The following is a 27,153-nucleotide window of genomic DNA, read 5'->3' as shown; positions in this document are numbered from 1 at the left end:
CTCACTCTATGTTAGAGGGGCCCTATTTAGTTCCTCTTGAATTGCCCCTCACTAGACTGAGTCTTGGAGGGCAAGAATAATTTTTCCCCATGTATTCACAGCATGTAGCACATAGTAGGCCTGCTATAAATATTTGAATTAATTATGAATTTTATTTAAGAATTACAGTGATCCTATACACACTTTTTTTCAAATAGTTATGCATTTACATACATAAATTTTTTGTATTGATTTGGACTGGTCATGGTCTGGATACTTTCCAAATCTATGTAATTCTTAGAAATCTTGAAGAGGCACTTTAGAACAGTGCTCTAAGAGGTTACCAGCCTAAATAAAATTATTTTAGATGTACTTCCTTGCTGGGAGAATAATCCTTGGGCAGGCAAATCTGGATGTGGAAGGAAAATAACTTTTTTTTTAAAGTTTATTTATTTATTTAGAGAGAGCACACACTCACGTGAGTGGGGAAGGGGAGAAAGAGAGGGAGAGAATATCCCAAGCAGGTTCTGCACTGTCATCACAGAGCCTGATACAGGGCTCGAACTCACAAACTGTGAGATCATGACCTGATAATCTAGACCAAGAGTCAGATGCTTAACCGACTGAGACACCAGACACCCCAGAAAAGAACTTTTATTTAAAATAATATGTAGCTCAAAAAAAAAAAAATGTAACTCTTATTTTCCCTAACCTTTATGAACGCCTTCTCAAAAGATGTAATGGTTAGAGACCTCCTTAGTTGCATGTACATCCACCCTCTTCCGAGTAACTTATGGGACTGTGGGGGTAGGGAAAGAATGGTGGAGCCTTTCAGCTATTTTCAGTAACCCTGGTTCTGTTGTGCTCCCAGAAAGACATGAACCCAGTTTGTTGTTTGCCTTAACTCAAGAATAAAAATAATAGTTTTAAAAAATGATTGCCCCAGGGGTGCCTGGGTGCCTCAGTCAGTTAAGCATCCAACTCCGTTTCAGCTGAGGTCATGATCTCATGAGAATGTGAGAACAAGCCCAGCATGACTCTGCATTGACACACAGTGTGGAGCCTGCTTGGGATTTTTTCTCTCCCTCTCTCTCTGCCGCTCCCCTGCTCGCTCCCCTGCTCCTGCCCTTGCTCGCTCGCTTGCTCTCCCCCCAACCCCATAAACAAACATTAAAAAAAAAAAAAAAGAGAGATTGCTTCAGTGCTAAATAGCAGTGATCTTTCCCTCAGTAGGTAGTAGCAGTCCTTGAATGGTCTAAAGTCTGTGTAATAGACCAGCAAGCATATAGACCATTATTTTATTTAGCAAATACTTATTTGTTAAACATTTAGGTTACTTCTAGTTCCCTTTTAAATTGTTGCTGTACTGTGATGAACATGTGTATGCATGTGGTTTTTCCCATATTTTGGGGTATTCCCATATTTTAGATTATAACCTGGGAATTTATCAGATGAAAGATTACTGATTCAGACTGTTCAAATAGTTGATAAAATCTACCTGATTACTTTCCAGGATGTTAACATTTGCCATCATGGCAGCTGTGAGAATATGTGGATTTTTAGATAACTTGGATTCGACTTTTTCATTTTTAAGGTATCCAGTCTTGGACTTAGAGGAAGGAGTAAAAGACTTGGTGGGGTCAACATTAAGCACTTGACTTTTTATTGTTTGTTTTGGTTTTTTCTTCTTCTATTAGGCTGTGATTTGAGTCCTTTTGACCAGGTGGTATGCTGTTAGTAACAATGAACAGTTTTTTTTTGTTTTGTTTTGTTTTTTTTCTGGAGAGTAATGTAGCTGTTTTGGAGAAGACTATTTGGGCCTTTGAGCAATTTATTTTGAAGAAAGTAGATTATTTTAATGCTGGCCTAGAAGTCCTGTACCTGAATATCCTCTACCACACCTTTATAAGAAAAATGTAAATGAATGAAGAAGGAAGCTGTCATCAGAGGTGATTTTGGAAGAAGCAAGTTATGGGACAATATCTGGACCTAAGTCCTATGTTATCTTTAGCATCATAACTGATAACAATTACACTGTTCAAGACAGATGTTAAATTGTGGGTTATATTATCCCACAGGGAAAGGCCACATTAAACAAAATGGCCTAAAATAGTGTTGTATTTATTAGTGCTTAAAAGGTTAAACTGTTTTCTGTGACTTTTCTGAAACAGGTGCTTTCTTAGTTATGCTGGGTAAATTAGTTATATAGTTACATGTAAACAAACATTAAAGATGAGAAGTATAGGGAGTTGCAGATTAATCAGGTCTCAGGGATGTTTTCTTGGCAGGACTTTTTAAACATAGGTTGCATCCTGAGAGAAGATTGAGTTACTGTATCTTTGTAATGTTCAACAGTTGCCAGACTAGAGAAAAACAGAATTGTATCTGCTTCCAGATACAGTACACCGTAAGTAATTTTGAATGAGGAAGGTATAGGGAAGTAGGGGAAGGTTACGTCAGAAACAATTTACAAGGAAACATTTACTTTTTGAATACTTAAAATAACTTTAAATAGACTTTATGAAATAGTTTTTTACTAATTAGATTATAAAGACGATGTTACTTTTAAAATCCTTAAATTACAAGGTGTTTTAGTGGATTGAGCATGAACTTTAGAGCCAGATAGACTTAGCTTCAAATTATGGCTCTGCGGCTTTAAGCAAGTCGGTTAACCCTAACTTGCAGTGTGTAAAGATCAGAGAGCCCCAGTTCAGTTCCTAGCATGAAGTTAGCTATTACCAGATTGAAGTTTTAAAAACTGCTATATTGCTTAGATTAAAAAAAAATGTCGTAATTTGTATCTTTCATCAAATTAATACAGCTAAAATTCTGGACAAGAAACTTTCTTCAGGTATACAACACTTTCAATTTGACACATATATGTCATGTTAGTTTTCTATTGTATATAACAAATTACCTCACATTTAGTAGTTTAAAACACAAATCTATTATCTCATGGTGTACATGGGTCAGGAATCATGGGTTAGCTGCAGGGCCCTCTGTTCAGAGTCTTACTTGGCTGGTGCCATGATGTCATCAGAGGTTTGATATCCTCTCCGAAGCTCAGTGGCTGTTGGTTCAGTACGGCTCTTGTAATTGTAGGACTGAAGTCCCCCCATTTTCTTGTTAGCAGTCAACTGGTGAACGATTCAGCTCCTAGAGGGTGCCCTCCTGTCTGCCACATTGCCCTCTTCATATGCCTTCTGGCAACATAGCAGTTGTCTGCAGGTTTGGAGGAGAATCTCTTTTGAAGAGTTCTTCTTTTAAGAGCTTTCTCTAACTCCGGCCTGCCTTGATTAATTTAAAATCAACTGACTTGGGATCTTAATTCACTTGAAAATCCCTTCACTTCTGTGAAGGGGTTCATATCATTAGATTATATAATTTAACCTAACCATGGAAATGAAATCCACACTATTTACAGTCCTGCCTACACACCATGGAGTAATGGATTGTACAGGAGATGTGTACCAGAGGTGGGAATCTTGGAGGCCTTCCTTCTTAAGAATTCTGCCTCAAGTGGACATACAAAATAATTGTGTGTGATTTTATCTTATCCAATGGGTGCACCTGGTTTCATGCCCATCTTATTTGGTCCTGGATCTATATAAACTACAGCATTTGAATATACCTTTTCTCCATTGTTTGTTCTCCCTCTTTATAGGCATGGAGCTTCTGACCAAAGAAAATTGTCATAGGTAGAAGAGGAATATGCTTGAAAATTATTTACTTATGACCACAAGGGTCAGGGTTGGCCAGTTTCTTGTTTGGTTGGTTGGTTGGTTTTATACTTGTATAGGACTGAAATCTTAAGTTTTCAAAGAAACAGAGAATTAAGGAGAGGAAACCTGACCCTCTGATTTCTGTTGACCAAGCTAGCTACTTGTACTAGCAGTCTATAAGAGTGCTACTCATGCAGACTGCTTTAGGGATGACAGTTGAAGGCAAGTGAGCTTATTAAAACACTCTTCAAAGGTACCTTGCAAACTATAAGCTTAAGAAGATTGCAAAAAGAATATGAAACTTAAAGGAACAGACTGTTTTGAGAAGAGAATGTCTTTAAAGTGGTGAAATCCTTAGATTGAGGAGTCAGGAATGTGAAATACACTTCTTTCTATGAAATCTTTTATATGTCTTCAGATAAACTCAAGGCTCCTACCTCTATTCTAATTTTTGCCCGTATTGCATTTAATACATTATCCTATAGTTGGCTGCTTTGCATCCTTTTTTTTTTTTTTAACTGCAGTAAGCTCCTTGAGGGTGGGATCCATGTTTTATCTTCTTTCCTAACAACTCTTGACTTGGGGAGGCAGTCATAAATATTCCTTGATTCAGCACTTCATACCTCATCATAGTGGTAAAGAGTATTGGCACATTCATGTTTGTGGTGCGGAGACAAGTTTTAGCTCATGTCAAAACATTTTAGTAGTAGTAGTAGTAGTAGTAGTAGTAGCAGCAGCAGTGAATTGTAAAGTTAGTGCCTTCAAGTGATACACTTTTACTCCTAGGAAGGTGTTTGGAAGCACTTTTAGTCTTATGAACAGGCCTGGTTATCTGTTTACCAGGCTCATAGCAAACCAGAACAAAAAATGGGCTAAGGAAGGTTATTATAGAAGTATTATTAATATAATTAGCATGCTACTTCATGCTCTGTCTCTGCCTTCCTCTCTGGTTACTTCTGTACTGGCTAGCCATACTGAACATTCTGCATTTTCTTGACAACACTGCTGTCTTTTGCCAGTTACCTCTCCGTAGCACCCAGTGCCTAGCAGTATCATAGAAAGATGATACTCTGTATATTGTACGGTGATTTGCTTTTGTTTCTTTTTCATAGCATATACTTTTTGGAGGTAGGAAACCATGTGTATCTTCTTGGTTTAGTGCCTGTCACAGAATAGACATTTATATGTAAGGGAAGAATGAGGCAGTGAAACTGAAAACCAGACACGTGGTCTGAAGCACATGGTCTTCTTCAATGTAGGGATAAGCACATTCACAAACCTTAACTTCCAAAGGTGGTTCACTCCACAGCACAGTGGAACAAGTGATGCTCATGATGTCCACAGTTAAAAATGCTGCAGATTTGAGCATATTTACATATGATGAAGGGAATTAACCTACAATCAAGCCAAGCATTTAAAACATGCAGTCATTTGCTTTGGGTCTTGTGATCATATCCTTTATTCTTAGGAAGGTTGCTAGGTTTGTGTTGAATAGAGCTGAGGTGTCTGCAGACTCTTCTTTTGTATACCTATGGTCACTATAGAAGTTTTGCTGCAAGTGTTCTGAAATCTCTCGTCTTCTTTGCATGATCATATAGGAGGTTAATTAAAAAATAGAATGAAAAAATATTAGTCTTAGTCCAGATGGACACTAATCTTTCTATACTTAAGATACATGATTTTATGTCAGGTTTTCTTAACATGAAGTCTTATCTGTCCTTTAGGGTTTTAGAATCAATACCAAGAGAAAAGCTATTAATAGGTGTTATACGGGAAACACAGGAAAGGTTTTGCATTTTTGAACAGTGCTGTTTTGCCTTTTAAAAAAGTTTTTTTTAAGAGAGATCCATTGCCAGAGGCAACCTTTGCCATCCTTATATTTGTTTTGATGTTTAAGATTAATTTTTAATTTCTTTCCAATCTCTGCTAACACAAATATTTAGAAAACCCAGACTGTCCTTCATAGACATGATTCTCCACATTGGTGCGGCTAGCCATGAACTATCCTTTTCTTCTCCCTCTTTTTCCCAGATATCTCCCGGGGCCAATTCAGCACCTCTACCTGGCCATCCTAACAAGGTGATTTGTGAAAGGGTGAAACTTCAGAGCCTGTTCCCTCTCCTCCCAAGTGATCAGAATACTACCGTTCAAGAGGATGCTCACTTCAAAGCTTTCTTCCAGGTTCTTATATATTTACCCTTTCCCTACATAGGGCTGAAAGTCACCGATACATTTTAGGTTGTTTTTAGGAAGGCTTGAAACAAAATTCTCAATATCTTCTTCTTATTTTCTATTGTATGTGGGAATAAGTATTCTTCTTAGAGGCCTTCTTCAATATAACTTAGCCAGCTTTTCTGAAGAATGTTTGTCTTCTCTTGAGCTGCTGTTTATTGTTTGACCACTTAATATTCTTTTTTTTTTTTAATCTTTTGGTATCAATCACTTGTGCTAATAGGCCACATTCTATAGGAAAATAGAAGATATTACAGATATGTGAAATTGTGTAGGAATGGAAAAATGGAAGCATGCAAGATATTTTTTAAAGCCATTACTACTTGTTTATTGCCTAGAGTTTGATAGTGATGTAAATTTCAGAAAGAAAACATGTTTCTGTACCTTCTATCACTTTTGAACCTGTGGATAAAATATGATTAAAATTTTTGTTATATGTAAAATGAAAATAAATTAAGGCAAGGACTATCATTAGTTTATTGACAAGATTGCTAGGATGTGCTCAAATAAATTACTGGCTACTAAATTTCCAATCCATTACTGCTAGAGAAGCATGTTTTATAATGGAAGTCAGTATTTTTATTACCAAATGGAAACTAGTTGTAGAATTGCTTCTGCGTTTTAGGGTTGTGGGCCAAGGTATGTATTTGTATATGTGTATATAAATCTGAGGTAGTGAGAATCGCTAATCAAAACTTGGATTTTGGATAGAGCCATTTTTCTGTTTGTGTGGAAGTGGTAGGTTGGAGCTTAGGACTAGTTCTGAAAGAGAAATGCTTGTGTGATACATTAAATTGAAGATATGAAATTTCTGAGAATAGCTTTGTAGGTGATCCAGGGCTCTGCAATCTGATATTCCTTGGAATTTGTGCCAGGTTCTCTGCTTTGCATGTATTGTCTCCTTTGTTTTTAATCCTCCTAACAACACACCAGTCGTGGATGATTTTCTAGATGAAGAAATAGGCTCAGAAAAACTCTGAGATGCCCTGTTACATAGCTAGTTATTGGCAGAGCAGAGACTTAAATTCACCTTTTGCTATTTCTTGTCTCTACTACAGCAATACCACCTGTAGAAATCAACAAGTATTTCTGTAAACACAACACAGTATGTTAAGAGACATAGCTATCTGTATTGAATTAAATGGCATATTGACTACTGTTCTTGATACAGTTGGTCTGCAGTAGCTTGATATTTAGTAGCAAACCAGTATAGCTAAGGAAGAAATTGACTTAGTACCTTCCCTACTGCCACCACTAAACAATTATATGACACTTAATTTGTTTTCTAGACTTCTTTGTGTCTCTAGGCATTAAGTCAGTATTAACTTTAAACTCAAGGAGTTGCTGGCAAATGGAGTAAATTTAAACACGTTTTAAAAATGAAACAAAAAAGAGCCAGTTCCATTTGAGTGTTGCAGAAAGGTGAAAGATTATTGTTAAATTTTTATTTATATCTCTAAACTTAAATCTTTTTTCTAACTTTAAAACAAGGCCCTCAGTATACTTGGCTCCCAGGGAACTCTGCCCACTTTTTGGCCTACCATTGTTCTGCATGAAGCAAAGTAAATCCTTCTCATATCCCCTTTGAGATACTGTCAGAGACCTTCAACTAATTCTGATAATAAAATTGGGTGTGATTTCTTGTTCCAGTTTTGCTTTTCTCAACCCTAGAATATTTAGTTTCCATGTGAAAAGGAGAAATCTCCCCATTTCTTATTCTCAGAGTTATTCTTTTAATGTGTTATGTTTTCTTGGCTTTCCCCCAAGTTCCTTCCCTCCTAGCTTTTTTACTTTTCCTTCCCTTTGGAACACTCCATTTTAAACAGACTCACCTACCTCTTACATTTTTTTCTTAAAGTATCCTTATCTTAGCTGAAACTAGTCTCTTTTTGGAGGACATCATTTTCCCTGCAGCCTTGTGTGGGAGTAAAAAAGAACTGTTGATTTTTCCTACTCCATACATGGGGATTGAGTATGTATCTAGTAAGTGGGATGGTCATAGAGGACATAGAAGTGTTTGATATTCCCCTGGGTCTTTGTTTCCAACCACCAGTTGTCTTTTAAGAAACATCTCATCCTGTTTTGGGCTATATTTGTTTTTCATCTCCACTCTTTAGCAGTTTTGTCACTGTCCTTGTTTATTAAAAACTTTTGTGTTTTGCTCCTTTTTTACTTGCTTGTTTTAGTCAAAATCTTTCAAATTTTGCATGCTCTTTTAATTTTTAAAATTATGAAATAATTCATATATGAAAGTTACAATGTATAAAGCAGACACATGTATAGTTAAAAAAAAAACCCACCATGCATCTTAAGAAGTCAGCCATTCCCTATACTTTCGAGGTCTTCATATGACCTTCCATCTATCTACCTGCTGTCTGATACTTGTGCCTTGGGTAAAACTCTTGAGTTTTGTGTTTCGTATCCCTTTGCTTCTCTGTGTGGTTTCATCACATGCAGTATCCTTTAAACAGTATCACTATACTGTTTATTTTCTGAACTTAATATAAATGTTATCATACTTTGTATTTTGTCATTTTGAGATTCATCCATAATGATGCTTGTAGCCATGTATGTAGTTGATTCATTTTTCTTTTAGTGTTTAATTTATATGAATATGCTGTAGTTTATTCCCTCTCTTTTTGATCGACATTTCCAGTAGTTTACAGTTTTTTACTGTTATGTAAAACAGTTTTTTACTGTTATATAAGTAGTGTTGCCATGAATATTCTTGTATCCCTTTCCCAGTGTATATTGAGTTGATATTTTAATTTCTGTGAAAATGATGGCTTTGTATATTTGTCAGTCTGAGTTTTCTTACAGAAGAAACGTACATGTGTGGGCATATTTGCATCTCTATAAAAATTAGTCTATATTTAACATTAGAATCAAAGGTACTCCCTATAGTTTTAGAAATTTAAAATTAAGGTATAATTAACATACAGTAAAATTCACCCTTTTGGTGTACAAGTCTGTGACTTTGGATGAATACATACAGATGTGGAACCACCATCTCAAACAAGACAATAGAACACTTTCATCTCCCCCAAAACTCCCTCTTGTCTCTCTCAGCCCCTTACAGTTTTAAAATTAAGTTTCTGTGCCATCAATCAATCCATTGATTGTGATTGTAGATAGCGTGCTTTCATAAAACAGATGCATTGTAGGGAACTTAGATTTCATGTCTAGCACACCCCTTGGTTTCAAGGGTGTATGCATGTATCCTAATGATAGCTGTCTGATACTTTATTTTGTAAATTTACAAAAGTTAATTAGGTGATTGAAATTTTCATGATTGATACACAGAGAAATAGACTAGGTTTCTGAAAGAGAAGACTAATTATTGTAAAAAAAAATCTCTTCTCCAACAAATTTATAGACAGTAAAAATTCCAGCCAAAATATTAGAATTTTAATGATTTTAGAAACCTTATAGAGTTATTCTAAATTCATAAGAAAGATTTTCAAAGAAAAGACAGAGGGAAAAAACCTTTTTTGAAAATTGTTGTAAGGGGCAATATGCCATAATAGATGCTAAATCCTATTACAAAGAAATAACTCCATGTCACTGAGCTCCTTGTTGTTAAACACAGTGGATGTTTTTCAGTCCCCATCTTGCTTGACCTTTTAGTTGAATCCTTGCTCCATTTCACTGAGCCTTCTATCACCACACTCCATCTACTGTCTCATGAACTACTCAGCATGAAATATTTTTTAGAGTTCAATATTGGACCTTCTTTTCACTGTATAAGTTGTTTGGGGAAATTTTGTCCATGTCTGTACCTTCATTAACCTACCATCTATCTGTATACCAAAAACTCCTTAAATTTCTAGTCTCTGGACTTGAGCTGTCTGCAGAACAGCTCTACCTGGTTATCTCAGAGGGATCCCTTGATTTCAAATTGTTCTTATTATCTTCTCTGTTTTCATTGGTTTCATACTTATGCTTCAGATTTTTTATTTTAACCATTGATTTGTGTTTACAGCTTAAAATTATTACAGTCAGATTCATGATACATAAAATCGAGTGCTTTGGTGGAACTAACATTTGAAAACAAATTACACCATCAAGGTAATGTTTTTGTGAACCAATGAATGATGTTTTGTGTGATTAAACATTAAGAAAAAAAATAGAACATAAAGTCATCAATATATTCTTAAAAAATTAGCCATTCAGGCCTCCCTAAACCCAGGAAGCCACTCCTGGACTAGCAGTTATGGCCAGTGGTAGTAACATCATTTTCACACAATATTGAATTCTACTCATTATGATAGGACTGCAATGCTATATGACTAGAATCCCTTTCTAAGCACTCACTGCACATATTTCATGAAAATACACTAACTTGAACAATATCAAAAAGCAAAAGTTCTGATTTTTTTTTTTTTTTTTTGATGTATGCTTTTGAAAATACAGTATTCAAAGCCTCTTTCCCCTCTGTAGCTACAAATAAGATAACATCCCAGGAAGATGTACTGGTAGTGTGGTTATGAGTTTAGATTTTATTCTGAAATATTTTGAGCTGAGGAATAGCAGAGCTATACATTGAAGTCCAATGTGAATTATGTGAAACAGGACTATACATTGCGTAGTTCAAGGGCAGTGTAATCATTCAGTTGTCTTTGGTTCATCTTGACTAATAGAAACACATTAATCTGGATGTAGTTTAAACAAAGACTTCAGATTGTAGAAAATTAAATGAGAATATTTAGAGATCTTTTCTTAAGCCATATTGTGTGATTCAAATATGAATTGTTAATTTCCTGCTTTTCCTTGCTTATATCCTTCCTTTGCAAAAACAAAACAAGAGTCTTGTCTTGATGGTTATTCTTTATTACCAAATTGCTTTATATGGAGTGTTTTAGTTTAAGTACTTCCACATCTATTAAAATGAATGGAATTCAGGGGTGCCTGGGTGGCTCAGTCAGGTTAAGCATCTGACTTCGGCTCAGGTCATGATCTCACAGCTTGTGAGTTTGAGCCCCTGCACCGGGCTTTGTGGTGACAGCTCAGAGCCTGGAGCCTGCTTGGGATTCTGTGTCTCCCTCTCTCTCTCTGTCCCTCCCCTACTCACATGCTCTCTCTCTCTCAAAAATAAATAAACATTAAAAAAAAAATGTAAAATGAATGGAATTCAGTGTTTACTCTGTCTGGGCCATTTAAATTTAGCGTTTATTTCTTAATTGTGAAATGAGAAATTTTATCTTTTGCCAAAGATAGTTAAGGCAAGTAGAGAAAGCCTGGGAGTTTAAAAAGAGAATTAGGGATTCTTTTCTTTTCTTTTCTTTTCTTTTTAAGTTTATTTTTGCAAGAGAGGGAGGGGCAGAGAGCAGAGACAGAGAATCCCAAGCAGGCTCCATGAACTCCCAATCCATGAGGTTATGACCTGAGCCGAAATCAAGCGTTGGACACTTAACCAATTGAGCCACCCAGGCATTTCTGAAATGGGGACTCTAAGTCATGCTGTGCTTATTTGTAAGAGATGAAGAATAGTCTTGAATGATAAGTGGAGGGAAAGGACCATATTATTGTGTAATTTTACCCCCACCTATCTGGCCCCTCCCAGTTGCCACCTTGCTACTTTGAGAAGGAGGTCCATGAGGCTCACTACTGGTAGCTGAAGTCAAAGGCCATTTCAGTTTCCAGTTTTTATCTACAACTTGGAATCTGTTTCCACTTTGGGAAAAGTTGGTCTCCACAGGATCTCGCTTTATCTCCAAGACTTGCTGATTGAGATGTATAAATTTAATTTTATTAGATAACATTTCTTTTTACATAATTATATATAAATATATAAGATATATAAGAATATGTATTTTATATATGTATATATATACATGCATATGTGTTGCATGTGTGTACATATTTCTTTTACCATAACATTTTGATTTTAATGACTTTAGACTTGCTTTTGGAATCATGCAATGCATTTTTATGTCTCCAGGGTTGTTTTCACTTCTAATGATGATATTTTGGTTATAAAGATGATTTGGTGTTGGGACACCTGGGTGGCTCAGTCTGTTAAGCATCCTACTTCAGCTCAACTTATGATCTCATGGTTCATGATTTTGAGCCCCACGTTGGGCTCTGTGTTGACAGCTCTGAGCCTGGAGCCTGCTTCAGATTCCCTCTCTCTCTTCCCTTCCCCCACTTGTGTCCCGTTTCTTTCTCTCTGTCAAAAATAAATACTTAGAAAATTTTTAAGGTGATTTGGTATTAATAGTGGTGTAATTCATTTTATCAGATGTTTAATACCAAGTATAAAAGCTAGCAAGCTAGATTTCTTTTGTTGTTCTTCCTTTCTTCCCTCTCTTGCCTCCCTTGATCCCTAAATCTGCACCAGTATTCTGTACCAAAACGGACAGTACTTGTGCCTCATTTGAATCAATTTCTGGAACTTTCTAAAGTCAGCCCACTGGCACAGAGTCAACAAGGAAAAAAGGGAAATTCTTCCACTGAAAATTGAAAAAGTAAATTTCTCTTTTATGGCGAGTCTATCCTTTGGGACTTTTGCTAAGAGAGTCCCTTAACTTGTTTTGGTAGTTTTCAAAGTGTAGTCCCACACCAGCAGTAGCAACCATCACCCAAGATTGTGTTACGAATGAAGATTCTTGGGCCCTGATCCAAAATTTCTTAATCAGAGACTGAAGAGCAGGCCGAACAATCTGGTGTTGCTGACACTTGCAGAAGTAGAAGAACCACTGTCCAAGGTCAGGGGAGTATTCCTCCAGATTCTGCTGTGCATTCACCTCTGCCAAGAGAATTTGTAGCAGCATAATTCTGGACCAGTTTCTATATTAATTTCTAAGCTTAGAGGCTCATAGGCAACCTCTGTGGGTAATAAAAAAAAAATTGAACCCTAAACTTGGTGTTGAGGAGCTAACCTGTGGTTTGAATTCTCAGGGGATAAATCTCTTCTTCAATTTCCAGTCCAGTCCAGAGTAGATCTGTTTTCTTATTGATTCTCCATGCCAGTGGGCTTTTTCTAGTCTCCCCCCCCGCCCTTTTTTAAATGTTTATTTATTTTTGAGAGAAAGAGAGCATGAGCGAGGGAAGGGCAGAGAGAAAGGGAGACACACAATCTGAAGCTCGCTCCAGGCTCCAAGCTGTCAGCACCGAGCCCGACATGGGGCTTGAACCCACAAACCATGAGATCATGACCTGAGCCGAAGTCAGACTCAAAACCGACTGAGCCACCCAGGCGCCCCACTAGTCTTCCCTTTTATTGCAAGTATAGTACTTGGGAAACTTTGGCTCTTTGCAGGGTTCAGTGAGTGATAAGGCCATAGCTTCTGTGTCCCACCCCAAGATAAACCAAATCTGGTTTTTGGTTTTCCCCTTTGTTTCTGGTCCTTGGTAGTTTCCCTTTTTTTCTGAGTTCATTGTTACATTTAAAAACTATTTTTGTTGGGACACCTGGGTGGCTCAGTCTGGTTAAGCATCTGACTCTTGATTTTGCTCCAGTCATGATCTCACGGTTCAGTTCATGGGTTCGAGCCTTGCGTCTGGGTCTGCGCTGACAGCATGGACCTGCTTGGGATTCTCTCTCCCTCTCTCTCTGTCTCTCTCTCTCTCTCTCTCTCTCTGCTACCCCTCCCCGCTTTCACATTTGCTCTCTCTCGATTTCTCGATCTCTCTTAATATAAATAAACTTAAAAAATATTTTTGTTGTATTTAAGCCATTATTTCTAGATGTTTCTATTAGGATTTTTACATTTAGTCCATGCTTTTGTCAAAACAAGTCTTTATACTTAATTTACCAAAGTCTACAGTACTTACATATTTTTTTCTGTAACTACAATGGTGATCTTTCACGCCTTGTCTAGGTTGATTATAAAATTGAAAACCAGTGAACAGTCTCCATAGTGTTAGGAGTATCTGTCTATTACAGTCATTTCAGGACTAAGTAGCATGTTGGCCCATGGAGGAGAAGATATAATCTTCTACCTGTTCTACTCCAGGGATGCTTTAGGTGACAAAATGATAGTGGATTTGTTTTCATCTTTGTTTTTTCTAGACTCTGGTTACCTTTCAGAAAAAAAATTTTTAACGTTTATTTTTTATTTTTGAGAGACAGAGCATGGGCAGGGGAGGGGGCAGAGAGAGAGGGAGACACAGTATCCCCAGCAGACTCCAGGCTCTGAGCTGTCAGCACAGAGTCCCATGCGGGGCTCAAACCCAGGAGCCGTGAGATCATGACTTTAGCCGAAGTCCAGTGCTTAACCAATTGAGCCACCCAGGCACCCCTGGTTACCTTTTATACTTCCTATGACGGAATAACCATGTGCTTAAGTTTTGTAAGAACTTCCAAGTTCTCAGTCGTACTGTTTTTGAACTCATATTATTTAGAGTATATTTCTTGGAGTCCTCTAGCTTGTTCTAATTGGAATAGTTACTTTTCAGTCCTGAGATGTCTTTTCATTGCACTTCTGAGTTACTATTACTGTTCATTGAATCCTCTGTGTGTGTCTGTGACCGCAAATAAAAGACAGCACACACATGTATGCACACATAAAATCAATCAAGTAAAATTTTTTGAAAGATGTGTGAGAAGCAGCTTTGAACCTTTATATATCTGGCAAGTCTTTCCTTTTGCCTTCACAGTAGATTAGTAGTTAGGTTGGAGTATAAAATTCTAGGTTCAATATTTTCCCTCAGCATTTTTAGCATCTTTTGTTTTCTGAGGGAATGCTAATCTAATTCTTGTTTCTTTGTAGGTTATTCCTACTTCCCTTTTCTGGAAACTGAGGATATTTTTGGAGTTCCTTAGAGTACTAAAATTGATGAGGAATGTGATGAAACCATGTTGTATATATGTAGTAAACTAACTTCTTAATACTTCCCTGTCTTTAAATATCCATTTTGGTTTTCTATTACTTTGAGTAAAATAGGAAGAGTTATTACCGTAGTACTAATGAATAGCTCACTTCTCTCCACTTCCTATTCTTTGTCTCCTCTTTTTCACTAATGTGAATCTATCACAGCACACAGAAGAGATAGGGAACTTTCCCAGTCACCTTGTCTCTTAAAAACAATGCATTTGCAGTTTGTTTTTGTGGGTTTGTACCATTCCCCTCCATTTTGGGCAGTGACTTTTTAGAATTCAAAGTCCCTATCATAGCTTGCATTAAGCTTCGCAGTATAAGATACATATATGAAAACTGAAGATTGTGATTGGTTACTAGCGTTTGGTAGTTTAAAAAAATAAAGTCAAATTTGGTTGACCAACCGGAGATCACTTATTTCTAGTGCTTCTGTGTAGTTAATGTATGACTTTGCCAGGTATTGATCATTCTGCTTTGTTTTAATCAAAATATCTACATTTCATTGGTATTTTTGAAGTTTTAGGGTTATCAGAACATAACTGATTTTCTTCTTAAAATCAAAAGGTAAAAACAAACATACTTTTAATAGCAAGCACCATTAAATCTAGGGAGAAAATAAGGTGTTTCTTTATGGTTCTGAAAACTATTTACTATTTTAATTATAATGATAAATTTGAATTATCCTTTTTAAAGTTTATTTATTTTGAGAGAGAGAAAGAGAGAGAATCTGCACACAAGCCAGAGAAGGGCAGAGAGAGAATTCCAAGCAGGCTTCGCACTGTCAGCACAGAGCCTGATGCAGGGCTCAATCTCACAGTGAAATCATGACCTGAGACGAAATCAAGAGTCAGATGCTTAACCGACTGAGCCACCCAGGCATCCTGAATTATAATATTTTTAAATATAGAAAGACAGTGACATCGTTTTTGGAACACCTCTGCTTAATAATGTGGAATGATCAAAAGTAACCATTTAGGAATTTGCTTTATTTTTATCAGTTTAGTTAATTCTTGTTTATCTCTTTAAATCTAATGTTGTAGTGTTGTAGCCCCATATACTCTTTTGCTAATCCGATTTTTTTTGTGCTGGCAGCAGGCACCAATTATTTTGCACCCAGAAGTGCTCTAATGACCAAGTAATTAGAACTTGAAGGAGTAGATTTGAGATAAGAGAGGTTCTCTTAGAAAATAGATAGACATTGGTTAGCCAGACATTGGTTAACTTGAAATTTTGATAGTTTCTGTGAGACTGGATGGGAAAATTCTATGGAGAATCCTAGAGAGTTACTAATTCAACTAAGAGATCCATACCAATTTTATAGCTAGTGATGCTGTGATCCTTGAAAACTCAATGTGTAACAGGTACAGGTTTTGAATTATTCACCACTCCCATGATTTACCTGAAACTCTGTGTCTTCCTCAAAATGCTGTAATGTTCTCGTTAAGAACTAATGATCTAGATCAGTTGACTCTTTATCTGTTTCATAAAAATGTTATTTTATTCCTCTAACCCTTATTAAAGAAAATGTAATGACCTTAAATAGTGGGAATAAAGAACCAGAAGGGTGTTATTTAGAATCAAGTCAAGGGCCTACTAAAATTATTCCCCCTCCTCAGCTGATCTCACAGATGAGAATTGATCTCTAAAAATGTAACTTAACTGATGGGGGAACATAGTGGAATTGGTTTGGGATTTTAAATAAATGGTCAAGTTCCATACAATTGTTTATTACCTTATTGTTCATCTTAAATGTCCATGAGTTTTGTGATGACTTTTAAGAAACAGATTTCACTTTCCATTTGATACTTACTGTGTATCTCCCTTCCCCTATTCAGCCTCTTTTTTCTTTAAAGATATTTAATTTGGGTTGACAGCATATTTTTCCCCTCCTTTACTCTTTAAGGTAAATATGTTTAAACGCCTGTGCATATATAGTAATGCAAAATCCTTAAAAGGTCTCATTAAGTTGATTGATTTTGTTGCATTGGCAGAGTGAAGATAGTCCGAGTCCCAAGAGACAGCGCCTCTCTCATTCAGTCTTTGATTATACATCAGCATCACCAGCTCCCTCACCACCAATGCGACCATGGGAGATGACATCAAATAGGCAGCCCCCTTCAGTTCGATCAAGCCAACATCACTTCTCAGGGGAACGATGCAACACACCTGCACGCAACAGAAGAAGGTTAGTTGATTACAATGTATTTCTTAAATTCTCTTCCATTGATAGATTTGTTTTGTTTTTTTTTTATGTCAAAAAGCATTTTTTCTATAGGCATTTTATAAACATTCATACACATTCACATGAAGAACGTGACATTATTTATAGACTTCCACACAAGATCATGAGAGTTCATTTAGCTTATGGTTGACAGGTGAAGAAATTCAAAGAGGCTAAAGTGATTTACCTAAAATCAATCCATGGCATCATATATGCATTCAGCTACTTTATGGTTTAAGGTGTTTTGTAGGCTAGCCTACAATCCTGATTACAGAAAAATGAATTTTATAGCTCACAACTGTAATGAAATACAGAAATCCTAGAAATGAGATACTCTTTTTTAGTCCATTCCTATTTCTTGTGTATCCTTAAGGCAATTGGGAACTTAATTAGGTTTCTTATAAAACCGTGCAGCCTCTAGTACAAAAGAGTGACTGAAGTTTACTTCAGTGCTCAGTCCTCTCTCTCATGGGACTTGGCCCCTGTCTTTCTTTCCTGGGGGAATGTATTTCTTCTGAGCTTCTTCCTCTTTAGTTGTGGCCTGAGTACATACATTTCTTATTCAGGGAAATCGTGAATCCTTGGAGTGAGTCAGCTGTTTGCATGTCCAGTATGTTGGTAATCTAAGAAATATTGAAGGTCTGGAGTTAGGAAGGTGTTATGGACTGAATGTGTCTTCTCAAAATTCATAGTTGAAGCCCTAATTCCCCAGTGTGGCTGTATTTGGAGATGGGGTCTCTAAGGAAGTAACTAAGGTTGAATGAAGTCATAAGGGTGGGGCCCCCAATCCAGTAGGATTGGTGCCCTTTTAAGAAGAGACACCAGAAAGCTCACTCGGTCTGGCATGTAAGGACAGTGAAAAAGGTGGTCATCCTGCAAACCAGGAAGAGAGCTGTCACCAGAAACCAGCCATGCTGACATCTTGATCTTGGACTTTCAGTCTCCAGAACAATGAGAAAATTAATTTTTGTTGTTTAAGCCACCTAGTCTGTGGTATTTTGTTATGGCAGCCCTAGGAAACTAATAATGAAGGATCTTAAAACCACCATTCTTTGTTCTAAATGAGACAAAATAAACCTGTTTCTGAGTTACGGTCTGTTGAGACCCTAAGACTTTTACATTACTTGGTGCGTTTTTACCCAATTTTATGGGAATGTTTAAAATAATGTATGTCAACCAGGTAAAATATTTTATAGCTGTTAAATACAATAGCTGAGACAATATGGTTGTTTGTTTCAGGGTTACAACCTGAGCATCTACTGTAATCTTTCCTATTGTTTTATGGTGAAATGTGTCATGCTTTCAAAAGAACCTGTAAAACAAGCATACACTTAAAAGGGTAACACACAAGTGTACCAACACCCAGGTTAAAATAAAACATTGTTACTACTTCACAAGACCCTGTTCATCCTTCCTAAAGGATAAACCCTGTCCTGTGATTTGACGACATTCCTTTGTTAATACTTTCTAATACTTGAATGTATTCTAAAATGATGTAATTTTAGTTTTTGCTAATTTTACTTTCATTTAAATGTATTCGTTTTTTACTTTGTTTCCTAAGCATTCTATTTTTAATGTGGGTAGCAGTAGTTCTCCATTATATTGATATGCCATTATTTATGTTTCTATCTACTACTGAGTAATGGTGATGCTCAGTTTCTTACTATTATAAAGAGTGTTATTAGGAACCTTTCATGTACACATTTCCTCGTGTACATGTGGAAACATGTCAATAGTGTATAAGCCTAGGACTAAAGGCTCTGGGCCAGCAAGGGAATGTCAGAAGTGTCTGTTCCAGATGGTAGTGGTAACTAGCTGTGGGTTCTAAAATTGAAGAGAAGCTTTGTGCTCTAAGGTCATGGAAACACAAAGGGGAAGGATAGGGAGCACTTAACCTGGAAAACTTAACTATGGGCTTATCCTGCCCAGCAGTCTGTTAGGATTCCTTACTCCATTCTCCCTTTGATATTTTATTGTAGGCTAGCTAATACACTTAGTTGCCAGATATCCTCCCAGAAGCAGGCCGTGCAAGTAGATGTAATATCCAACAACAGTTTAACGTAATTTCAGATACAAAATGAAAGGAGGACGCTAAACTCCATAAAACAAAGAACTTGAAGAAACCGTTAATAGAACAGACAGAATTTTTTAGTAAGTGTAACATGAGAGAGATGCAAGAAGATACTATATCCATAAAAATCAACTAAAAACCTTACTTGGTAGAATTTAGAATTAGTAAATATGTAGAAAAGGTGTCCTAGTTTCTGGAAGATCAAGTGGAGAAATTTTCCCAGATATAGTGTAAAAGGCAAAATGAAGTGTGGATAAAAAAAAGTTTAAATATAGAGACCGAGCCATCAGTTCTAAGTATGTCTAATAATATTTTCAGATGGAGACAATTGAAGGGACCTCTTAAAAAAATTTTTTTTTAAGTTTATTTATTTATTTTAAGAGAGAGAGTGTGAGCAGGGAAGGGGCAGAGAGAGAATCCCCAGTGCAGGGGCTCAATCCCATGACCACGAGATCATGACCTGAGCTGAAACCAAGAGTCAGGATGCTTAACCAAGTGAATCACCCCGGCGCTCCTCATGTGGGGACCTTTTTATTCTATTTTATTCTTTTTTTTTTTTTTTTTAATTTTTAAATTTTATTTAAATCTAAGTTAACATATAGTGTAATAATGATTTCAGGAGTAGAATTTAGTGATAAATTGCTTCTGTAATAAACCCAGTGCTCATCCCAACAAGTGCCCTCCTTAATACCCATCACTCATTTAACCCATCCACCCACCCCCCTCCAGCAACCCTCAGTTCTTTGTATTTAAGAGTCTCTTGCGGTTTCCCCTATGTTTGGGACCTTTCTAAAGAAATAATGCAAAATCATTTCCCAGAATGTAAGAAAGACTGAGTTTTGAACAGGATTTGAACTTTCAGAACATACACGAAGGACAAATAAAAAATTGACAAATATTCCAAGACAGAAACTTTTTTAAGTTCTGCTAGCTGCCTTATCATCTAAGTGTAAAGCCAAAACATAAAAACATTTCAAATATTCAAAGACAAAATTGACCAGCAAGAAATCCTCCTTGAAAGAATTATTAAAAATTATACTCTCCCCAGGAAGCAGAAGAATAAATGCAAGAACTATGATTCAAGACCATTGGTTGGCAAAGGAAACAATGACATGCTTTTAAGTCTGAATAAGGTCTGTTTAAAAAAGAGAAAGAAGGTGGCTCAGTAGGTTAAGCGTTCAACTCTTGGTTTCAGGTCAGGTCATGATCTCACAGTTTGTGAGTTCAAGCCCCGCATTGGGCTTCATGCTGATAGCTTGGACCCTGCTTGGGATCCTCTCCTTCTTTCTCTGCCCCTCCCCTGCTAGTGTGCATGGCCTGCCTCTCTCTCTCTCTCTCTCTCTCTCTCTCTCTCTCTCTCTCTCTCTCTCAAAATAAATGAACTTCAAAAAGACTAAAAAAGAGAAAGAGGGGTGCCTGGGCATATCAGTCAGCTAAGCATCTGACTCTTGATTTTGGCTCAGGTCATGATCTCCCCGTTTATGAGATTGAGCCATGTGTTGGGCTCTGCACTGACAGCATGGAGCCTGCTTGGGGCTCTCTCTCCCTCTCACTCTGCCCTTCTCCCTCCTGCTTGCACACGTGCTCTCTCTCTCTCTTAAATAAGTAAACATTTAAAAAAATACAAAAGAAATATGGAAAAGATCTGCACATGAGATGGGGACAGAGAGAGAAGAGTGTATTAAGGGTAATTACTAGGAGAATAGAAATACAAAATGTATAGCTTCTACACATTGAAACAGATAGTATATCTAGAAAACTCCATCTAACAAAAGGCAGGTAAAGAGGAGGGAACAGCTTTGGGCTATTTACAGTTGATACACCTAAAATAAAATGACAGTACGATAAAGTCAACTGAAAGAAATATTTGTCCATATTTTATCATTTCTTATTTCTAGATTTTCCAGTTCTGCTTCCTAAATACCCTGTCACAAAGACATACCTACCATTTAACGAGGGGCCATATAGTGAAGATATAGAGACATACATGTCAGCATGAGGACTTGGATCTTAATTTGTGTTTAGTGTGAATGCTGTTGAAATTATTTTTGAGTAGAGAAGTGAGAACAAGTGGCAACAACAGAATAGAACAATAATAAAAGGGGACCTTAAAGTTTGTGTATAGGTTGAATAGATTTTCAGGAGATGAATGATCTGAGCACATAGATTCTATTTTGATTTTAAGGTACATATTTTTTCCCATGTTAACATCTAGTAAGGACTTAGAATTGATGGTATATCATAGTTTAATTAGCAACTTTTCCTCTTTTTAGTGATACATAAAACAGTCCTTTATTTTACTTTTTTAAGATTTTCTTTTTAAGTAATCTCTACACCCAGTGTGGGACTCAAACTCACAACCCCAAGATCAAGAGTTCCTCACGTTCCACCAACTGAGCCAGCCACGCGCCTCATAATACAGTCCTTTAAAATATCTGTACAGATACAAAAGATATGTGCATACACATGAGTTAGTATATGTAGATACATTTTCTTGTTTTGTTCTTTTAGGGAGGCTAAAAATAGTGATTCATGTGTAGGAGTAAGCACACCTCTCTTCTGAATACCATTCTGCAATTAAAAGAACCAAGGCTCTTTGGAGAACTGGTTAATTCCAGAACTGGTGTAGGGAAAATACAGGATGAGGGAGCATGTATTATGGTGCCAGATATTAAGGAAGTACTCCAAAGGATAGAGATGTAGTGAAAGGACACAGGAACTAAACAAAGTGCACAGAGTTGAAATAACTTGAACAAGAAAAACAGTAGTGTGGATTATAACCCAAACAATAAAATATCTGTGAGTTCATACTGATTATAAATAACTGAATAAACAAAAGTGGGAGAGAAGTGACAGTTCTTCCTTACAGAATTGCAATCAATACATGTAGAAGAAATGAGGGGAATAGGAAATCAACATTAGAATAGCGTAATAATGATAGCTGAATATCCATTCATGCATGCTAAAATTATTGGCAAAACTTTCAGCAGAAGCAGAAAGTTTGCATGTTCTCAAAGTAACTCACCCCCAAATATTTGGTAATTACAAAAGGAAGAATGGTGGTTTTGTAGTAGAGGGTTTTGGCAGACACAAGTTTAGCCAAATGGTCAGTGATCCATGCATATGTCCCAGTGATGCATATCGATGTCATGTGCCCCTAGATATGGTGCACTGAAATGGGCAGAACATCTCTGTGGTATCCTTTCCAGTAATATGTAACATCAGATATATCGTGAGAAAACTCAGACAAACCCAGGTTGAGAGACATTCTGCAGAGTAAATGTCTTCAGAGAGGTATCAAGGTCATGAAAGATAAGGAAAGACAGGAACTGTCACATTGAAGAAGATTAAGGAGCTATGACAACTATCTGCAATAATGAGATCTTGTATTGGATTCTCAACAGTGGGGATATTGGTGGAAAAATTGGTGAAATCTGAAATGCGCTCTGTTGTTTAATAGTACAGTACCAAGGTTTATTTCTTAATTTTAATAATTTCTCTGTGCTTATGGAAGATACTAGCATGAAGGAAAGCTAGGTGGTGAAGGGTATGCAAAAAAAAACTATGCTAAAATTATCTCAGAACATTTAAAAAGTGAGTTCTAGGGCGGATGGCATCTTAAATTCAATGATATATAATATGTAGATTTTGAAGTAAATATATGTAGACTTTGCAAAAAAAGACATACTAAAAATAAAGATAGAGGAAGCAGTTAATGGAACAAGAACTTGGGGAGTGGTATCAAGAGTACTATTGAAGAGTTAATGTCGCCCAAGAGTGTCCTCGTTCTCTTTAAGATTGGGCAGTTGGGGGTGAGAAGATGCAGATTTAGAAGTACAGAGGTGACCTGATAATCCGTGAAGATTGCTGAGGTGGCTGTGTGCAGCTAGGTCTGGAAGGGGGCTGTTTGGCCTCTTTTGCCCAATGTAGAGTACATTTTAATGAGGCTGCTTTTTTGAATTGCATTGGTGCTGAGCCATTATAAAAAGCAGTGGAGATAAATTGTAGAATTGTAGAGAAGTAGAAAATGGAAGTCTGCTCACAGTAACAACTTGATAAAATTTGTGTTTCACTTTCTTGATTCCTTTTTTTTTAAATTGAAGTAAAGTTGACACACAGTGTTTCAGGTATATAACACAGTGATTTGACAAGTCTATATGTTACGCTTTGCTCATCACAAGTGTACCTATCCTACCATCTGTCACCATACAACACTATTACAATACCATTGACTGTATTCCCTATGCTGTACTTTTCATCTCCATGACTTGTTCATTCCATAACTAGAAGCCTCTGCCTCTCACTTGCCGTTTACTCATTTTGCTCCCCCTACCCCACTCCCCTCTGGCAACTACCAGTTTGAGGAACTATGTCTTTCTGTATATCTTAGCCGGATAGACAAACATGAAGTGCCCATTAAGCACATGTGGAATACTGACTGGCAAGATACATGAAAATTAAAATTTATTATATGTTTATAAGATAAAGGGAGCAAAATAGTGGGTCAAAACTGTAAAATTGCTGATATTTGACTACTTTTGCCTATACAAAGGGCAGTTTCATACAGTTAAAACAAAAGACTCATTAGTGGGCTATTGATTTCTAAGTACATGCAGAGCTGAGTACCAGTTTTGTTACTTTTTTAAAAACATACATTCGGTTTAAATGTATACGTTTTTAGAGCTGATGAGGAACCATAGCAATTATTTAGTTGCTCAGGCTTTTGCCCTAGCATAAACGACTGATGGATTGCGAGGAGAGACAATACAGAATCCTCATGGATTGATTACAACAGTGAATATTATAATGACTTTTTTGACATTTGCTATATTACAGTCCTCCTGTCAGGCGCCAGAGAGGAAGAAGGGATCGTCTGTCTCGACATAATTCCATTAGTCAAGATGAAAACTATCACCATCTCCCTTATGCACAGCAGCAAGCAATAGAGGAACCTCGAGCCTTCCACCCTCCGAATGTATCTCCCCGTCTGTTACACCCTGCTGCTCATCCACCCCAGCAAAATGCAGTAATGGTTGACATACACGATCAGGTATAGTAACAGAATGTCCAGGAAATACAGATGCTAAAAGTTGGTGGCAGTTTATTTGAGGTTGGTTTTTGTTGTACATTTGTTTTAATTTTACCTGAAAGGAAACGATCTTCCCTAAATTGAAGCTGTTTTAGATTCATTGATTCATTCTTAAGGATTGAAATTTAAATTCTACATAGCTGAAAAGAAAGTTGAACTTTAAAAAATGAGCAAGGTTATGAAAGCTCAGAATGGCTTCATGTAATAGTTGGTTTGAAATGACTGATGACAGGATTAATAGGAGATAGCAGACAGCTGGTGGTTTGAATACATATGCCTATTTTCCTCTCCCTTCCAGTTTCTTCTGGAATAATTCAGTAGGAGAGACAGTTGGATGCATCTTGGCTTATAGGTTTACATGGGTCTCCAAAGAGATGACAGGTAGAAGGCTTCATTTCCTTTTGTTCCTGCCAGGAACTGAGGGACTAATTGAGAAGAGGGCTTGCCAGTCTTCAGAGCCTGCGAGTAAAGATCAGAATTGTTTATATTTCTGTGGAGTTTCTGAAGTCAAAAAAACACAAATCTAGATGTATTCTAATAAAGTTGCTGAATTTTCAGGATGAGGAAAAAATCAAGTTTATAGACAGGAGAAATTAACAAAGGAAAGAGACTCAGATTAGCATCCCTTTTTTTCATCTACACTAGAGTGTGGAAACAATGAAAAAATTGAAAGAAAATATGATCTCCCAGGCACCATCTTCTATCAGACTTGTTCTTCCCTTGTGTTAATGAAACAATTCAAAAAATTTATCATGCAATAAGAAGTTCTAAAAAGAAAACATTTTCTAGACCACATTCTTTGTGGTCATAATCTGATACAACTATAAATTATAAGTTTGAAAATTGGTTTAAAAAATGACACTGAAATATTTGAGGCAGATTATAATTAAGGAAAATTAAAGGAAAAATCCTATCAAAGTCATATGCCTAGAACTGTTTTCTGAGAAAATTTTATAAACCTTCGTTATTTGTTTTAAAAATTGAAAATAAATGAACTAATTGCTTGAGTAATTAGGGGGGGAAAATAGAGTAAACCAAAAAGAATTGAGAAGAATAAATTACTAGGAAATACAATTAAAATTAATAATATGGAAATCTGTTTTGAAGCAGCACAAAGGAAACCCAGTCCTGGTGCTTTGAAAAATTGATAAGAATGGCAAGCACCTTGTGAGCTTGGGTAAGGAGAAAAGAACAAATAACATAAATAAGAGTAGGATTGATAAAAAGATCTATATCCATACACATAGGAAACATTCAAAGAATTTTCTTCAACTGTAAAATAAAAACAACTATTTTATAAGGGATGTTAGAATAATTGAATTATTTTGATCACTTAAACTAGTACCAGTGATAAGTACTCCGGTATTAGCTTAATTAACTTTGTTGTTAGCTATTATAATGAAAGTCTATATATAACTCTGGGGCAACAGAAAATGTGAAGTTCCAAAGTTGAACCAACAATAATAGAAAATTTTGAATTACCACATAAGCGTGAAAGCTACTTAAAGATTTACCATTGAAGAAGTACAGTGACCAGATGGCTTCACAGATGATTTTTCTAATCTTTAAGGAACACTCATGTAATAATACACAAATGATTCTAGGCTTTTCTTAAGACCAGTTTTCTGATTACTTTATGAAACCCACATCATTTTAATATCAAGAGTAAATAAAGATAATAAAGTAAATAAAAATAATAAAAATAAAATGGGGATTGCTATCTTTAGTTTCTGTAGAAACTATCCCCAAAGAACGGTAGAAGAAAACTCTCGAATACACAGATTTTTTAAAAAAATTTTTTAATGTTTATTTAATTTTGAGAAAGAGAACACTAGCAGAGGAGGGGCAGAGACAGAGGGAGACACAGAATTCAAAGCAGGCCCTGAGCTGTTAGCACAGAGCTGGATGCGGGGCTCAAACTCACGAACCGCGAGATCATGACCTGAGCTGAGGTCAGATGCTCAACCGACTGAGCCACCCAGGCACCCCCACAGAAAGATTTTCTAAGTAGATGTTTAGAAATACAATCTAGCAATGTATCAAAAAGAATAACCTATGAATAAATAAGGTTTATTCCAAATAAGAGGATAGCTTAATATGAAAATATTCATATTACATCAACAAATAATAGGAGAAAATGATAGTGATTTTATCAGAAGATGTTGAAAAGTCAGTTAAAATTTAGTAAAGACTCTAATAAGATAGGACAAGAAGGAAATTACTTAAATATAATAAATAAAATTATCCTAATTTTATCCTAATTGGCCAGCAATGAATCAGCAACTAGCAGTGTTTGTTCTGTCCATTTTTATTTAATGTTAGTTCTACCAAATGTAATAAGATAATGTAGTAATGGATGTAAAGCAGTGAAAGAAATAATTGTATTTTTCTCCTCGTTGTGTAATTGTAGAAGAAAACACAAATACTAATTTGAAAGGATTTGATACATTGCTCAAATACAGATTATATGTACAGAAATCAGTAACTCTATGTCCATCAGTTGAATAGATAAAATATGGCATATCCATACAATGAAATATTCACTTAAATGTGTAGTGAAGTACTAATTCATGCTACACCATGGATTAACCTTGAAAACATGCTAAGTAAACCAGTCACAAAGGGCCACAATTATATGAAATGTCTAGAATAGGTAAGTCCATAGAAATAGATGAATTCTGTTCCCAGTATTATTATGGAAGCTAAACCAGGACAGAAGGCAAGAAAAAGAGTGTAAGAATAAGAACAAATAACACCATCACTATCTGCAGGTGGAATGATGATAATGCATAGAAAAATTGCAGAGCATCTTAGGTGAACATTAGAATTAAGAATTGAACAGATTGATAGGTTACAAAAACAGCTGTCAACAATCAGTTGTGTTTTTCTATACCAGAATCAAACATAATAAAAACTTGTAAAAAGATATTTTTATGCTAAACAACCCAGATTGTTTCAAGAGATAAGCTGTGGTGCTGAAGGTGAGGAAGGGTGATGCAAGTGGCAGTTACAAACTT

At 36.3% G+C, this 27,153-nt stretch overlaps 1 protein-coding gene across 7 annotated transcripts in view; it reads left to right on the top strand.

The window, feature by feature from the left end:
* RNF38 (ring finger protein 38) overlaps positions 1 to 27,153 on the top strand; it is a 50,096-nt gene that overhangs the window by 2,451 nt on the left and 20,492 nt on the right. For 3 of the 7 annotated variants that reach the window (XM_042964490.1, XM_042964485.1, XM_007076473.3), the window contains 3 exons: positions 5,733 to 5,882; positions 16,747 to 16,940; positions 23,884 to 24,097. In XM_042964490.1, coding sequence (XP_042820424.1) covers positions 16,834 to 16,940; positions 23,884 to 24,097 — 321 coding nt within the window. In that variant the 5' untranslated portion in view covers positions 5,733 to 5,882; positions 16,747 to 16,833. Of the gene's footprint in view, positions 1 to 5,732; positions 5,883 to 9,931; positions 10,002 to 16,746; positions 16,941 to 23,883; positions 24,098 to 27,153 lie in introns of those variants that run through there. The other 4 variants (XM_042964488.1, XM_042964487.1, XM_042964486.1 and 1 more) reach the window with 3 other exon arrangements.

This window comes from Panthera tigris, chromosome D4 (assembly GCF_018350195.1).
Source record: "Panthera tigris isolate Pti1 chromosome D4, P.tigris_Pti1_mat1.1, whole genome shotgun sequence".
In the NCBI taxonomy this organism is placed as follows: Eukaryota; Metazoa; Chordata; class Mammalia; order Carnivora; family Felidae; genus Panthera; species Panthera tigris.
The sequence above is the reverse complement of the archived record's forward strand: the minus strand, read 5'-3'. Positions and strand labels throughout refer to the sequence as shown.